The sequence below is a fragment of the Corvus moneduloides genome, chromosome 1 (genome assembly GCF_009650955.1).
Source record: "Corvus moneduloides isolate bCorMon1 chromosome 1, bCorMon1.pri, whole genome shotgun sequence".
NCBI lineage: Eukaryota > Metazoa > Chordata > Aves > Passeriformes > Corvidae > Corvus > Corvus moneduloides.
The window spans coordinates 114,436,011-114,452,106 of record NC_045476.1 but is presented as its reverse complement, the minus strand read 5'-3'; the positions used below and the strand labels follow the sequence as shown (position 1 = coordinate 114,452,106).

Sequence of the window (16,096 nt, the reverse complement as noted above, 5' to 3'; positions counted from 1 at the left end):
TACTTCTCAAAACAAACAAAATCTGGTTTCCAAAGGAGTCATTACTCTCTACAGAACTGTAACAAGCCAAAATCCCTTCACACCATAACGACAATACTACCATCAGTTAAGGGATAACAAAAGCAACTTAAAAAATTTGTTTACACCCCAATTTAAAAAGCAGTAACAATGTTTTGTTCTTCCTATTCCTCCATCCCAGACAATTTTTACACTACAGTCAGACACCAGATAAATTGAAAACAAAGAATTCTTAGAGATAACCAGTTAGATTCTGAAAAACTTCATGAAAACTCCAATCAGTGTTCCCACAAACGTAACTCATCTATTAAATACACTGGTTTGGAAGCAGCCAGCTGACCAATTACTATTATAGATACAAAATGCCAGACTTGCTAAAGTATGTGTCCTATCTGGTAAGGGTATCACAAGATACACAGGAAGGGAAAGGATTATCGTGACATGGGGGAAGGGCAGGAAGAACAAAGAACACATTTATTAAAAAAAAACATGCCTCCCAAGTACCACTACTCAGAAGGCTACTAAATTTTTTAATTTGTGAGGGCTCCTATAAGTATTTATAAGTAACCACTAAAAAAACCTTGACTAAGACAATTTGCCATAAATTACACTCAATGTGCTAAAAGAAAGAACAAATAAACAAATACACAGGATAAATCATAGGTGGTCTGTCTTTTAAAATGTTCTAACATGTTTGACTTCATGATCAATTATGTGACTTTTCAGATACAAAAACCTATTAATGCAAGTACAGAAAGCCACTCATCTTCCACAGGTAACACCTAAATTTTCAATATTACCAGAATACACCACATACTGCTTTCCACGCTGCACTGACGCACATTCCAGCTGGGGGATAATTCTATATCAATATTTCCATTTCCTGACCCCAGCCCCTCCGCTACCTCCCCTTATTCAAACACAATTGGGTAAATATTTTCAGCAGGAAAATAGTATTGTTACGTTGAACCAAATGTATAAAAAAGGAAATGAATGACAAATGAATTCTGGTCTAAGCTCTATAGAAAGCAAATCTTCAGAAAGAGAATAAACGGAAAAAGTTTCTGTAATGCTCGTGACTATTATGTGAACATAGCCAGATGTGCTCTCTACAAACATGCTACTTGTCTGGCCTTTACCTCAGGCAAAAGGCTGCCTTCCCTTCTAAATAAAAAGCTTGGATTTATAACCTTCTTGCTTGTCTTCAACAACTCAGAAAACTACTCCTTTCTGTTCCTTTTCCACAACATTACCAAAAAAAAGGGGACACTCAAGACTCATATATCCAGGAAAAAGGCTACTTTACACAAAAAAACAGGATTTATTTGCAAATGATCAACCAACCACACTGCACTACTGATGTATCACATCGCACGACCTTCTCCACTGAGGAGCCCACTGCACAGGACCTACCTGAAGTTCTCCTTCTGTGTGAAATTTCGATTCTTTTCAAATCCTTTGTTTACCAATCCCTCTCACTGGCTCTGTCTCACTTAAAGCAATGAGGAGCAATGTAAATATGACCACACCAAGGGGCAGCTAATACAGCAAGCTTGGTAGACATAACCAAAACAACCCCAAACGTCTTATCACAAGTCCCTCATAACCCAAATGACTACAACAGGAGCAAAGAGCTTATAAGACACTCTTCATGTAAATGAGTTTTTATTTTAAGAAGACCATCCTAGTATCTTAGCACTAAGGCTATTAAAGTTGTATAGGACGTTAACATAGTGTCAAAATGCTGGTAATAGCCTACAACCATTAAAAGACAAAAATGGTGTATTTTTTAAGCCTAGGAAGCATAGTTTTGGCATACACATAAATATGCACATACATGTATCAAACTCAATTGCCTTTTTTTTTTTTTTTAATAGAATGACCTTCAAACATTACTTTATACCACAGGAAGTTCCTGATGCATCACTACTGTTCCTCACCGCACAGGCCTCTAACTCAAAACAGCAACTCTGACTGCAAGCACCACTTTTAAGAACCTATAATCAAGACTGGTTTTGAATATTTAATAAAAAGAATTCCCAGCATTAACCAATTTTTCTTTTTACTTACAATCACATTGTGATTGTAAATTTATGAACCAGAGAATTTTTTTCATTTTAAATTATAAGAGCCATGACATGCACTCCACTAAGTACTATCAAACAAAAAGCCGCCCCATATTTTATAACATTTTCTTGCTCAACACCATCATTATTAATACTACCACAAGAAATTCCTGTCACCTAATCCCACGTACATTAATGTCCCTAGAGAAAGTATCAACCTATCATCCAAAGTCACTCCCTTATTTAAAACAATGGACAGTCACAACCGTGGAGAAAAAATCAATTATTACAAAAAGGTGAAGAAGGGAAGTGATTTAGAGAAGACTACAAAGTGAATCAGTAGCAAAGCCAGGATTTTAGTCCAAACTGACAGCAGCCTAACTCCACTAAGTTTACCCTTTTGTTCCTACTACTTTACAGGTTTTTTTACTCTTCCTATCTCCAGGGAAAAAGGGCCTCAAAAGCAACTCCCTCTAGCAAAAATCAACCCTGGGTAGCTCCACACAACAGTTCCATGAGGATGATGCACAATTCATCAGAAACCTCAGGAAGAGAAATACCATTTTGCTAAGCCCGACAACAGCAATGTCTGTGACACAATATACACGGTTCTATCTGAAAGAGAAGTTAAAATTCTAATACAAAAATATAAGCAGAAATTAAAATCAGAAGGAATAAAGCAAGAAACCGGAAAAAAACCCATGACAGTTTTAAAACTGAGTATTAAGTCTAGGCTTCCGGATACAGTTAAGAGGACACCATCTGCTTGCAAATACATCAGGCAGGGCTAGAACAATAAGCATTCGAGGCTCATATGCAACATTTATGCATACACTTCAGTTCTAAGCAGAAGCAGTCCCACTGGTTTCTACAGGACATCAAACACAGGTAAAAGTTTTAAGCATAAACATTTGCAAGACAAGGGCTAACAACTTGAAAGACTCCTCTTTCTTGTTTTAAAGCCCATTTCAAAAGGATTTTCAAAAAAACCAACATCATCATCATGCCAGCAGAGAGGAAGGTAGCCAGACACTGAAAAATTAAATCCATCCCCTCCGTGCAATAATTGGGGCTCTTTTCTTAGCAATTTTTTTTGTAATTAATTATAATAAATTCCATGACTCTGTCTCCTCAAAAGTCTTTTAGCTTCATCCTACTGCTATCACTTTCCTTGCTGTAACACTACACAGCTGGCACAAAGATGGTCTCGCCATCACGCTCTAAATGAAAGACACATTACAAAAGCAGTACAGCCCAAGTGCCTCAACAAATCAGTCCAAACACCTCATTACTGAGGCAAGCGTGACCGGCCCAAAAGTCATCTCACAATATTTCTGATGAAACTTAACACTATCTATATTTTTCTGTGCGAGTTTTCAATGTAAAAACAGGTGCTAAAACGAACATTTCCCTGCAGTGTTTGCAACACTAACACTGCCGCATAATGTCAGTGCAGATCAAATTCCATTGTCCAAAATGACTGGATTTAAAGCATAATATCAAGCAGCCAAGTAATTAAAAGAATGAACTAATGCACTTTTTTTAGTACCTTTACTATTTTACAGCAGTTCTGGCAATACAGATAAAAGGCAACATACAGATTACAGGCACAAAACCACAGTATTTCAACTACGTAGTGTAATCTTTAAAAAAAAGGTATGATACATCTCTTCTGCAATCCTCCCTATACTTAATTCAAGGATGACTATCACTATTTCACAAAACTGCTCTGAAATATAAATTCAAGAAGGGTGGTTGGGGCGTGAAAACAAACTCAAACCCTGATGTATCACCCTCTCGGTTCCCTCTCTCCACCTCCTCCCCGGCACAACGGGAGCCTGCTGTCTGTGGCAGATCACTTTTGCTTTGTCCACCCCAATTTAGCCGTCCCGGGACAGCTTCTCCTGTTCCCGCGGCCCCGCGCCGTAGATTTGTCCCAAGTTCGCGTGCGTACACACACACACACACAGACGTGCACAGACAGACATCCACACGCGGGGAGGGGGGAAGGTGCCTGACTCCCCCCCGCGCAAATCCAAGGGAAAGGCACAACTCTAAAAAAGGAAGGAAGGGCGCAATCCGCTCCACAGGACGGGACCCCCCAGCACCCCGGGGTGCTGCCCCCCGGACCCACCGCCGTGGGGGTGGAAGTCCCTCCATTCCCTCCCCGGTGCTCACCGGTGGGCGCGCTGTCGAGGATGCGGAGGTCGTAGGCCCCGGAGCAGCGGTAGTTGGCGGCGGTGCCGTTGTCCCACACCACGACCACCTCCTCGGGGCTCTCGAAGCTGCGTACGGTACCCACATGGCCCTCGCCGCCATCCTGCTTCCCCCACTTCCAGTCCGGGCCGCGGACCACCCGGGCCCCGACTCCTTCCACCATCACCCGGTTGTTCCGCGAGCTGCTCATCCCGGCGGCGGCGCCCTGAGGCGGATGGAGGGGGCGCGCAGCCCGCAGGCGGCGGAGAGAGACCTCGATGGGGGCGGCTGCCTCGGGCGCCGGGCGGGAATCTCCGTCCGGCTCTTCTTCTCCTCCTTACCTCCCTCGCTCGCTGGCTCGCTCCCTCCCTTCCTCCCTTCCTTCCTCTCTCGCTCGCTACGCGCCCATTCCGCGGCCCCAGCGGTGCCTCCCACCGCCAGCCCCGCTCCCGCTGCTACATCCGGGACCTGCGGCCGCGACGGCGGCAGCTCCAGGGAGACCGGCGGGGCCGCCCCCGCCCCGCCACGCTGCGCATGCGCGGCCGCCCGGCGGGCGCGTCGCTCGAGCGCCCCCTGCGGAGCCGCGGCGGGCACTGCCCCGCTCGCCCTGGCCCGGACGGGCCCCGGGGCTGTGCCCGAGGGAAGGGCAGGAAGCGGCGGAGCGAGCGGGCGTTGTTTATCCCTGCCGGCAGGGCTGCCTGGGGCTTCTCCAGGTCTCCAGCCTGGCCATTCCTTCTGGAATCGCGGCGTCCTGCCGCCGAGAGCTCTGGCACCGCCCCGCCTGGCCCTGAGGTGATGATGTGGTGGCAGCGGCGGGAGCCGCTCCTGCGGCCGGGCTTCCCGAACCGCCCTCCTCCTTCTCCATCCACGAGTTGGTCCTATCGCCTGTGCTTCAGTGGCAGAGGGATTATCAATTCAATTGTATCAACTAAGTCATGAGCGATCTACCTTAGGTAAACCACAGAATTACTGAATGGTTCGGGTTGGAAGGGTCCTTGATGATCATCCAGTTCCAACCCCCCTGCCATGGGCAGGGACGTCTTCATTGACACTGACCAGGTTGCTCAAATCCTCATCCAACCTGGCCTTGAACGCTTCCAAGGATGGGGCATTTTATGATTCTACAATTCTATGATTCTAAATCTATGTAGTAGTTTCCTCATTTTTGAATTACTTTTGTGTCCTCAAGTCCCATTTTCTTTTCAAATTGTGGATGTGAGTCTTGCGTGCTACTGAGGTGAGTCTGGTGGGGTCATACTTTTGTAGCCCAGGAGCATTTTAAGCTGGTGTTCTAGTCTGCCAAAGAGAGGAATCAGTACCTCCACCTGCCCTTCCCACCTTGGGGCACCCTTCACAGGGGATGTACCTGCTCAAACTTCGAGCCAGTACCTGCAATGCAATTCTTCATAAACTACCCTCTTCTCATGTGTGGCTCATGACACTCAAAGATTTCCTTTAACTCTACATATCCTTGCTAATCTTTTATAGAACATGATTCTTCATTTCAAAAATGGTCCTCCATTGCTTTTGTCTCTCCTTTGTTTTAATGTTACCTTTTAAAAAGCATGTATCTTAAAGGACAGACAAGTTTGAACCAAACAAAAGAAAACCATTTCTTACTCAACAGGGGTATGGCTGATAAAAGGCAGCCCAGCTACCTTATGCCCTGGGTATTTTTACTGTTTCTGTGCTTTCTTCCACCTTTTTGGTTATTAATACAGCTAGAAGAGTCTGTGAGGTCATCTCCTGACTTCTTTTATGTAGTTTTTTACAAAACATAATACAGCAGAATAATATGAACATGTAACCACCAGGCCACCACATTCGTCACATAATTTACTCTTTCTTAACCCCTGCTAAGGCTAAAGAATGTTGCCTCAAACATGAAATTTTGTCCTGACAACAGGCAGTGTCCGATTTCTGCTCCTGCAGTGGAAACCTCAAAACCCTAACAGATACCACGCAATTGCCAGGCAGTGTGGGTTTTATGGCAGATGCTTCTCCGTATACAAAAGCTACCCACAGCTTGTACTAGCTTATTACATCGGAACATGGAAGAATTTCCCAGAAATTCTGGAGGTTTCTTGGTATACCAAAGGATCTAGCTGAGCTCTTATGGGCATCATTTTCCCATCTGTCTTATTCTACTTTTTCATGCTTTGATAGTTATGGACAAGTATAAGGTTCACCCATGCCTAAGGATAACTCAGAGCGTGTTTTTCTATTACTCTCTGGTACAGTTAGATTAAAAAGGCTTTTTGTAATCAGGAAATGTATGCCAGAAATAACCAATAAAGTCTGAGATCAGAATTAGTTCTCCTGGAGAGAATCCGAAAAGTTCATCCCTTACATTAATTTTTGCACAAAGGATATATCCTAAATTACAGACCTTAAGAGAGTCTGCTGTTGCTGCAGTTCAGCAGCAATGCATGTGGGAAGATATTATCGTGGAGCTTCTTCTCTCCCAATAATCCTTATGACAACTCATGCTCTATCACAATAACCCCTGCCTCTCCTCCTACTCACCTGCTTCTTCTATCAGATGATTTACTTGCAGAAACCAGAATCTCTAAAGATGCCTGGATTATTTCTGAGATGTCTTAGACACACAGGAACATAGGTAATAACTGGAACACAGCATCTAATGGACTGAATATGAATGCTCCCCCAATAGCTGACAGGGAGTTCTTTACCAGCTCAAAATACAGAGACTTGCACAACTCTATTTGTGTGGTAGAAAATAAAGGCTGGATAGACTGATCTGATACATTCACTTGCCAGTGACTACATGACTGATTTCTGCTCTCTAATCTCCTGTCATTTCTGCTCCTATATGGCCAGATAGTTGTGGAAGGTGCAAAATTGTGATTGGCTACATGATTCAGCTTTGCAGAATCCCAAATATTTTATTGTATAATCTCTTTGAATCATACATGGTATTCTATATTCTATGCACCTGTTTAACCAACCAGTAAGGAAAAAAGGTACTCATCTCTTGAATATTTTATTTGAATTAGACTTCAAAATAAGAAGTAAACACTGTTCTCAGATGGAGATTTAAAAAGTGACATCAGGGCATAGAAAAGGATATAGCTTTGGGGCAAGATTTGTCAACTTATGTTGGACAGTTAGTGGTCCTATCTGATATTTTTCTGGTATCAACCACAAGAATATATACCAGCATTAGGGCTAGAATAATAAGCAAGAGAATCTGAGTAAGCACCTGAAGACTACTGGAGACTCACAGAAGGATGTAGATAGAAGAATCAAAATGTGATAGCAAAAGGAAAAAGAGAGCTTTGAGTTTTGAAAAGAAGCTGAAGTAAAATTAGGGATAAATAAAACAAGCAAATGTATAAACAAGATAGAGATATCATAGGAAGTTGGATACAATTAATATGTTGTGACAAGTAAAGTGACAGATACAGCATTTTCAGATATGTATCAGCATTTTCTTTAGACTGGGAAACTAGCTACAGTAACACCTTAAGGAAAGAACTCATACTAATTTTTCAGCTGAAAAAACAAACCCTTGTTGGCTTAAGGCCTTTTGTGAGGCAGAAGGGGTTAGCTCCCTGGCTGGCTGGTTGTACACAGAATAAATGCATGTGGATTTTCAGTTGTCTCTAACAAGTCTCTGGTCCCTCAACAGGACTGTTCTCATCTCTCATATCTCCTAAATGTGCATTGGCCCCTAATTGCACAGAACAGCCATTTTAAAGAGGGGGAGGGGAGGGGAGGAGAGGGGAGGGGAGGGGAGGGGAGGAGAGGGGAGGAGAGGAGAAGGAGAGGAGAAGGAGAGGAGAAGGAGAGGAGAAGGAGAGGAGAAGGAGAGGAGAAGGAGAGGAGAAGGAGAGGAGCACTGCTGGTGACCAGTAACCAGTCAGATGTGACTCCATTCACCACAACCCTGTGAGCACTGTCTTTCAGCCAGTTCTTCACCCAGTGCACAGTGAACCGGCTCATCCCATGTTTGGATAACTTGTCCAAAAGGATGATGTGAGGGACAATACAAAAGCCTTACTAAAATCCAGAAAAACTGCATTCACTGTCTTCCCTTCAGCCACTAGATGTGTGACCTTATCATAAAAAGATACCAAATTTGTTAAACAGGACTTTCCCTTGTGAATCCACGTGCTCACACTTCAGGTAATTTTATCTGTTAGTCCTCAGGTTGTGGGGGGAAATGCCATCTAAAACCTCACTACTAGAGTTAGTAGACAATTTATTTCATTGCTGTTCAGGTCTACAATCTAAAAATTATAATCCCCCTCAAACCTGGGACCAGTAGAGGAATGGGACTGTGGGTTTTTTTCCACTATTCAGACTGGCAGAGCAGTAATGCATCAGGAGCAACCGAAGCTCATCTGCCAAAGTCTTATTTACCTGAACAGTATTGCTGGCCCTGTGAGGCAGTGAAGGCTGCCTGAGCCTTTGAACATCTCAGGTAGTCGTGACAGAGCAGCTGAATCACAGGCTGGAGGAAAGGAATCCACAGTGCTTTAGGCAAACTCACTTGTAATTGCAAAGACTCATTCATATGCCTTCACTGCAGGAGTTTGGATGCACAAAACTAACTACTGAGCAAGTTCTCTTCTGGCTACCTAAAATTACATATATTGCTGGGTCAATCCTCCAGCTGGTGATTATGGTCTTCCTCACCACTCCCTGCCATATTGGAGCAATCCCGTGAGGGGCCAAGAGAGAAGAGCTCTAGTCTGTGCAGAATTCAGTGCTGTGCATAACCTGGAAACGCCTTGGTTTTGTTGGAAAGTATATTGACTTTTTCTAAGAGCAGCTGCCGCCCTTCTGGAGGCTAGGGCAACCCTCAAGACAGCTCTCAGAGTCACAGGAAATAGGACTTTGAGAACATCCAGCCCATGCTCCTGCCCATCTAAGCCATCCAGAAAGCTGCTTGTCTAAACTCTGCCTGGTTGCCTTTCAGATCTACAAAATGTCATGCTCCAGCAGGAAATTCAACATAAGTATTTGCATGGATTGAAGAGAGGCATTGATAGAAGTTTTTCTGGACTGTCTTGTTTGATTAAAGCTGAACTTGCAATATAGTATCTGGAACACATAATGCAGAAAGGGGACTGTGCCTTTTGCAGGAAAGAGTTCCATATGAAAGACCTGCTTTTATATGTTTCAGAAGAAAAAAAATCTCAACTTCTTGGAAAGATAATTTTTAACTTGCAGAGTTATGAGGTTTTGCTTACTATCTTACACAAATCCTGAGTTCTTAGAATTTGTCATATGAAGTGTATATATATAAATAGCTTCCTAGGAGTTGAAAAAGAACATCTAGTTTGGATATAATGAGCAGATGGTAGTTTTCTTTTTAAATTACAGAGGTAGAGCTTATTAATTTATACTGATCCGAGTCCAAAAATTCTGCTTCCTAAGTTCAAGACTTTATTTTAGAACAAGCACGGTTTTTTAGTCCTCCTCTTGAAAACTGAAAGCATTCTAGATTTTCATTTTCTGGTTTCCCCAAAAACTGTTTTATACCACAGTTCTTTCCTGTGGACAAAAGTACCAGGAAAATAAATTAGGAAAAAGGAAGCAACTGCCTTGCTTTTATCGAAATAGGCCTACTCTTCTCTGTGGAACTGACTCAAGTAACTGAGGAAGAAAGACAGAAATACTGGCAAATGAGATGAAAACTACTGTCTTACTGAAAAAAAAAAACACCCCAAATGTTGGTTGGTTTTTTGTTTGGTTTTTTTAATGGAAAGTATGTAATCCCTCTCCACAGAAATTTCTGGTGTGATGAACATGCCATTTCTTTAAGTGAAAATGTACACAACGTCTATTTTCTGGAACCTGAAGTGCCAGTTAGGAACTTCAGGGCCTATCCAGTTTATCCTTGTTTTAGTGTTAAAAACAACCCTCATTCCGCAGCCTCTGCTGCCATCGCGCGGCCATGAACCATCTCTCACTAATGCTAAAACTCACTCGTCTTCTGAACTTGTTGCACTCTACATCCTCTGCTTTATTTACCAGATTGATTACCCCGGCACAATCCAATTTTCTTCCTCAATTTTCAGAAATGTCATTAATAATTGGCATTGCTTTTTTTCCTAGTTTCTGCAGATTAAAATATTTTTAATGCCAGATGGTGAGCAAGTTGTCATGAAACAGAGCAAATTGCTTTGGTGGGCTTGGTTTTCACTATGCTAGTGGCATTCTCTATGAAACTGTTAATTAGAACAGATGTGTTAACCCACAGTGTCCATGGCACTGGTTTTTTTTCCTAAGGAGTTTTATCTTCTACTTCTTTTCTAGAAAAGAAAAACAGCTGAGCAGAGAACAGATTATAAATACATCATTTCATTTTCCTGCTGTGAAACAAAAGCAGTACTATGGAAATCTGCTAAAAAAGAATGGATGTGGCTAAAAACTTCAACATGTTGAAAAAAGTGGTTTAGGATAACGATTACCCTTCCATAATGAGTATCCTACAATCTTCTTTCTTGGTTAAGGTTTTAAGTTTTACTGTGCTGAAATCTTTTGAGTGGAGAAAAAACAAGAAACCTGTGAAGTTAATCTTGAAGTTTTAAATATTTAAAGATAAAATAAAATAACTAAAAATTATGTAGCCATCTAGGGCATACACACTACAGTACCACGTACTCATGTTTGCACATCTATACAAATTCTCCCACTTTAATGCATCTTAGAGGATTCAAAAATGTATACTTACCTGATATTTCCAAGGGTTTAGCCACATATTGTTGTTTAATTCATAGATGATTTTTAAATCAGTTGATGCATTGCAAGGAGGGATTAATTTATTCCTAGTATTAAATTTCCTCATTGCAAAGATTGTAAAGAAAGTACTTACTTGAAATTCTAAGATGTAATCAGAACCAGCTAGGTCATATTTTTAGACTGATAGGAAGATAAACTGTCTCCATGAGTCATCAAGATATTTTAAGAATGTTCCTACCTTATGTGCATGCTAATTGTTGTTTCAATCAATGGGGCTAATCATGTGCTTACAGTATCCTGTGTCAAGTACAAGTTTGTCTTGTATTACAAAGGCACTCAATATGCACTAAGTAATGCCTGAAAGACGACTTCAGGCAAAATATCTCTGTTTAATTTTAACAATCCTCCAAAATAGTAACAAACATTGAGCAACTCAAGCAGAATCCAAATTTGCTATGTTTTGTCATAAGAAAATAGTTCCAGTCACAACATTATGTAATCCTAAATTCTAAGAAGTCATATTTGCAGTACACACTGATAGACGTGTTGAAATCTGTATTTATCAAAAACATGGCTAGAAATTTTTTTTAAATTAAGAAATCTTTTGCTAAACAAGGCAAAATGCTTTGCATAAAGTAAACATTTTAAAAATACATCTCATTAAAATCTGTACATAATTCTTATAAACAATTTTCACTCTTAACATGCTAAAGAAAATCTAAGAAATTGCCTAAAGGAAGAAGATTCATTGAGTGTATTTCTGACTGCACTGAGTTCAGCTGGGACCATACTGCTGATGTAAATAGAAAAAGAGTTTACCAAATGTGTATGGAAGTTATTTCATTGGGGAGGGAGGTTTTACGTGATTGTAAAGCATAAGATGTTTTGGCCTTTTGTGTGAAATACAACTATTTATTCTTTTATCCTCTTTAAAGTGATTATGAAGGAATGAAAGCAGGTAAATAAAATTGAGAATGCTTTACTACAATAAATCTTCCTTGAAGACAGGAGGAAATTTAACATAGATTCAACATCCAGCTCTACTATACTCTTACAAAAATTCTCTAAGTTCTGTAGCAGCTTCTGGTAATATTTTTGATGAAAAATTGATAAGACAAATGCCCTCAATATAGTTGCTCATTTATTTTATACTGTACTGTCTCATATCCACAGTTTTCAGCATGCCCTGGATCTCTGGTTTCTGAACAAAACAATTTTACATTAATTCACATTTCTGAGAATTACACTCAGCTATACGTCACAGAATTTTATCCTTCATTTTAACTCTTCTGTGAATATTTTAGATGACACAAAACAAAGTTTCATCACTATTATTTAAATATTAAATTTTATTATTTTTACAATGATGAGTCAAATTGGTCTGATCCTTTATTAACCATGATTTTGTATTTAGCAGTTTGCCAGCTGTAGTCAAAGGCAGATTTCATGCAGATTAGATCCTACAAGAGTCATCCCAAGGGAGACAAATACTGAGCAGTCTTCCTGTTGCAGCAGCTGTTGAAGGTATCTTCAATCACCTAAACAGAGAGTAAAACAATACCTGCTACATCTGCTGAATTGAAATACATTTAATTGAAGGAAACATAGTTAAGGAAAGACGTTAAATCAAATTATCATAGAACCATAGAGTGGTCTGGGTTGGAAGGGACCATAAATATCATCAAATTTGAACCCCCCTGCCATGGGCAGGGACACCTTCCACTAGACCAGGCTGCTCAAAGCCTCGCCCAACCTGGCCTTGAACACCTCCAGGTATGGGACATGCACAACAACTCTGAAATCTCTGAATCTACCCTCATCCAGTTTAAAGCCATTCCCCCTTGTCTTACCACTACAAGCCCTTGTAAAAAGTCCCTCTCCAGCTCTCTTGTAGCCCTCCTTCAAGTGCTCAAAGGCTGCTTTAAGGTGTCCCCAGGGCTTTCTCTTCTGCAGGATGAACAACTCCTGCTCTCTCAGTCTGTCTTCAAAGGAGAGGTGCTCCACCCCTCTGATCATTTTTGTGGCCCTCCAACAGGTCCACATCTTTCCCATGCCGAGGACTCCAGAGCTGGATGCAGCACTTCAGGGGGGTTCTCACAAGGACGAAGTAGAGGGGGAGAATCACCTCCCTTCCCTGCTGACCACACTCCTTTTGATGCTGTCCAGGATGCTGTTGGCCTTCTGGGTTGCAAGCGATTGCCAGGTCACGTTGAGTTTCTCATCGGCCAACACATGACCCAAATGATTCCTTCTTAATCCTACGTTCCTTCCAATTTTACCACCATACTTCTTGAGGGAGTGAAGAGAATCATGGAAGAAAAATATATGGATGCATGGGAATATGGAGATAATAGAGTAGCAAAGCTCAAGAAAGGGACAACAGAGGCAGCTATTTCTAATGCCACAATTATTGATTTTTTCATGAGCACCAAGAGTACAAACATAAACACAGCCTGGCTTTTTCCATCTCAAATTTGAAGGGCCTCCAACACAGAGCATTTTCACTGACTTCATTCATACTTTAAGAAAAGACAAATAAATAATATGCATGAGGAAGTTTTGAGAAATGCTGAACTGAATTTTTCAAATGCACTTTTTTTCTCCCATTCCCTTGCTGATAATAAATATCACCAACATTGGATGCCTTTTCCTCTGTGTTAATGGAAAACTTTTCAGATGTTTTATGTATGGATTTCAAGCTTTTTAAGTATCCCAAGTTGTTTATGCTGACACAAAGATATTTTCCCATTGTTAGATGAATACTAAAGTTAAATAAACAAACAGAACCTCAAATTTAAAGCTCTGAGGTTAAAAGTCACTTTGCTCCTCCTCAGAGGTGCTGCCCATTGAAATCCATTCCAAGAGTGGGGCTACAGAGAACTGCAGTGGGACCAACTTGCCACTGTCCATTGGAATGTCAGTAAGAACATAAGGATTCTGTCCCAAACCCCAAATGATCATAGAACCACCTCCCTTAACAAAAGATAACATAAACATAGTGCAGCATAGTTTCTAGAGATAAAAGCAAATCAAACTGTGACTCTTCAATTGCTTCTGTCAACTAGTAAATATTGCATAAGCAAAATAAACTGGGAGACAGTATGAAAGAACAGTCCTGTGCCCTTTAATTTCTGCTTTATCTGTAATCCATTAGTGCTGGTTTAAAGCAATAATATTATGAAGCACTTGGAGAGAAGAGAGCATAGTGCAAACAGGAACTCTGTCTGGGAATGCAGGACTCTCTTTCTCTGAAAAAAATGCAGTAAGTGTTCAAAACACCATAGTGACCACCTTGTTTTTTCACACGTGCATGATTTCCAATGACTCAGTCACTTGGAAGTGGTAGTAATATGAGCAGAATACAGCCTTTTCTTTATCAGCTCTGCAATGTGCTGTAGGCCAAAGGACAACCTTTTAAAGACTTTAAAAAGCCCAACACCAGAACTGGATGATCTGATGGGGATTGCTTGAAGCAGAAGGAAGTTATTAACATTATTGCTGTTGTCAGTGTAGAAACATGTTTACACGGTAAAAAACCCAAACCTCTCAGCCCTTCTCAGTACATGTCATTTATTTTAGTTTAGCCTGACTCTGTAATATTCCCGTAAGTAACCAACACAGGGCAGGTGGAAGTCCAAGACCAGATAAACCTCATCAACCTTTTTGTCTGGATCTTTTTTCATGCATTCAATCTCTCTTGATTGTTGATCAAGTCATTAAACTACTGGTTTTGTATGACTCAAAGGCTTTCTCTAACCATAACAGCCACGCCTTCCACTTTTCAGTTAAATGTGTGGATATGCATTTAGAAGTCTTCTAGACACAAGGACACAAGCTACGTCCTTTTCTTTCTCAGACAACTGGGATTTTTATTTTCTCTAGATTTTGGGTGACTCAAGCATTCTTCATCTTAAAGGGGGTAGGATTCAGATAAAGAGCAGTCTGCTGCAAGCAACAACCAGTTCCTCCTTCAGATGTAGCAGGTTCCTCTGCATCCTAAAATCTAGTTGTCAGTTCAGCCAAATTACTGTCTCTGAAGATTCTTGAGTTCCCAGTGTAGATGAAGCCTACATGTTCTCAAACTAAGCTATCTACTCCAGCTCTCACACTGGAGTGTCCCTTCATGATAAATCCTTTTATCTGGGATGTACAGCACACATACATACTCCCAGCAAGTCAGAACCAAAACCTGGGTGTGGTTGTTCTCCATCAGCAGAGGAAGTGCAGTGTTGATGACAGTAGGTTTCCACCGTTTCCTGTTTCTGTAACAGCTCTGGGGAGAACAAACAAACCCCAGACCACCCCTGCCTTTGCTTACCAATTCCCACACTCTTTTCAACTTTGGATAGGTGACTATATAGGAAGAATAGGTATTTTAAAATTTCTTCAGATATCTGCAATACACTCTTATTAGTCTTTTCATGGTGAACAAGAAAATTTTGGACCGAGATGCTTTATGTCAGAGCAGAATCTCTCTGGTAAGCTCTGTCCTAGTTAGGAGGAGCAAGTGAAAAAGGCCACATCTCCTTATGTGCTGTTATATTTTTTTCTTCTTTTTTCTTCTAGATTTTAAAATTTGGATATAGCAAGAAAACACAGGTAATGTAAGAACTGAAGAGTCTCACTGAGCAACATCTGTCTTCTCTCAGCAGTTCATGGAGCTGGGCCATAAAATAAGGAGAGGTGAAGTACTTCTGTGTACTGTGGTGCATGCATGCATCTCAAATAGCAGATGCTCAGCTCCAGGATCGTCGTGTTATCAGCTGTGCTCCTAGGATTTTGCCAAGGAAAAGACGCAGATACTGTGTGTCTTTTTATGAAGCTGAAGGGAGGAGCATCTGAGTTCGCGAACATGAGGGCCTCCAAGCAAGAATACACAAAGCTCAAAAGGGAGCTGACCAAAATTCTCTTGGGAATTAAAGATACCTGTACTCCTCTCTGGTCTTCACTAATGCCTTGTAACAGCAGATAACTTCTGTCTCACGTAAAAGATTTAGAGAGAGATTGCTGATTAACCACTGCTTCATTTGGAACCCCATGTTCCCTCTTCCCTGCCCGGCAGTGACTGAGTTTCCACATGCCTGCATCAGCTGCTTGTTACG

At 41.3% G+C, this 16,096-nt stretch overlaps 1 protein-coding gene and 1 long non-coding RNA gene across 4 annotated transcripts in view; both read right to left on the bottom strand.

Moving 5' to 3' along the window:
* The window catches only part of MIB1 (mindbomb E3 ubiquitin protein ligase 1), a 78,338-nt gene extending 73,553 nt beyond the window's left edge, over positions 1-4,785 (bottom strand). For all 3 annotated transcript variants that reach the window (XM_032123427.1, XM_032123431.1, XM_032123441.1), the window contains exon 1: positions 4,263-4,785. In XM_032123427.1, the coding sequence (XP_031979318.1) occupies positions 4,263-4,491 (229 nt within the window). In that variant the 5' untranslated portion in view covers positions 4,492-4,785. The remainder of the gene's footprint in view (positions 1-4,262) is intronic.
* A 6,749-nt stretch (positions 4,786-11,534) lies between these two features.
* The window catches only part of LOC116450688, a 4,812-nt gene continuing 250 nt past the window's right edge, over positions 11,535-16,096 (bottom strand). Inside the window, exon 2 of the long non-coding RNA XR_004242915.1 lies at positions 11,535-12,532. This is a non-coding gene — a long non-coding RNA (uncharacterized LOC116450688). The remainder of the gene's footprint in view (positions 12,533-16,096) is intronic.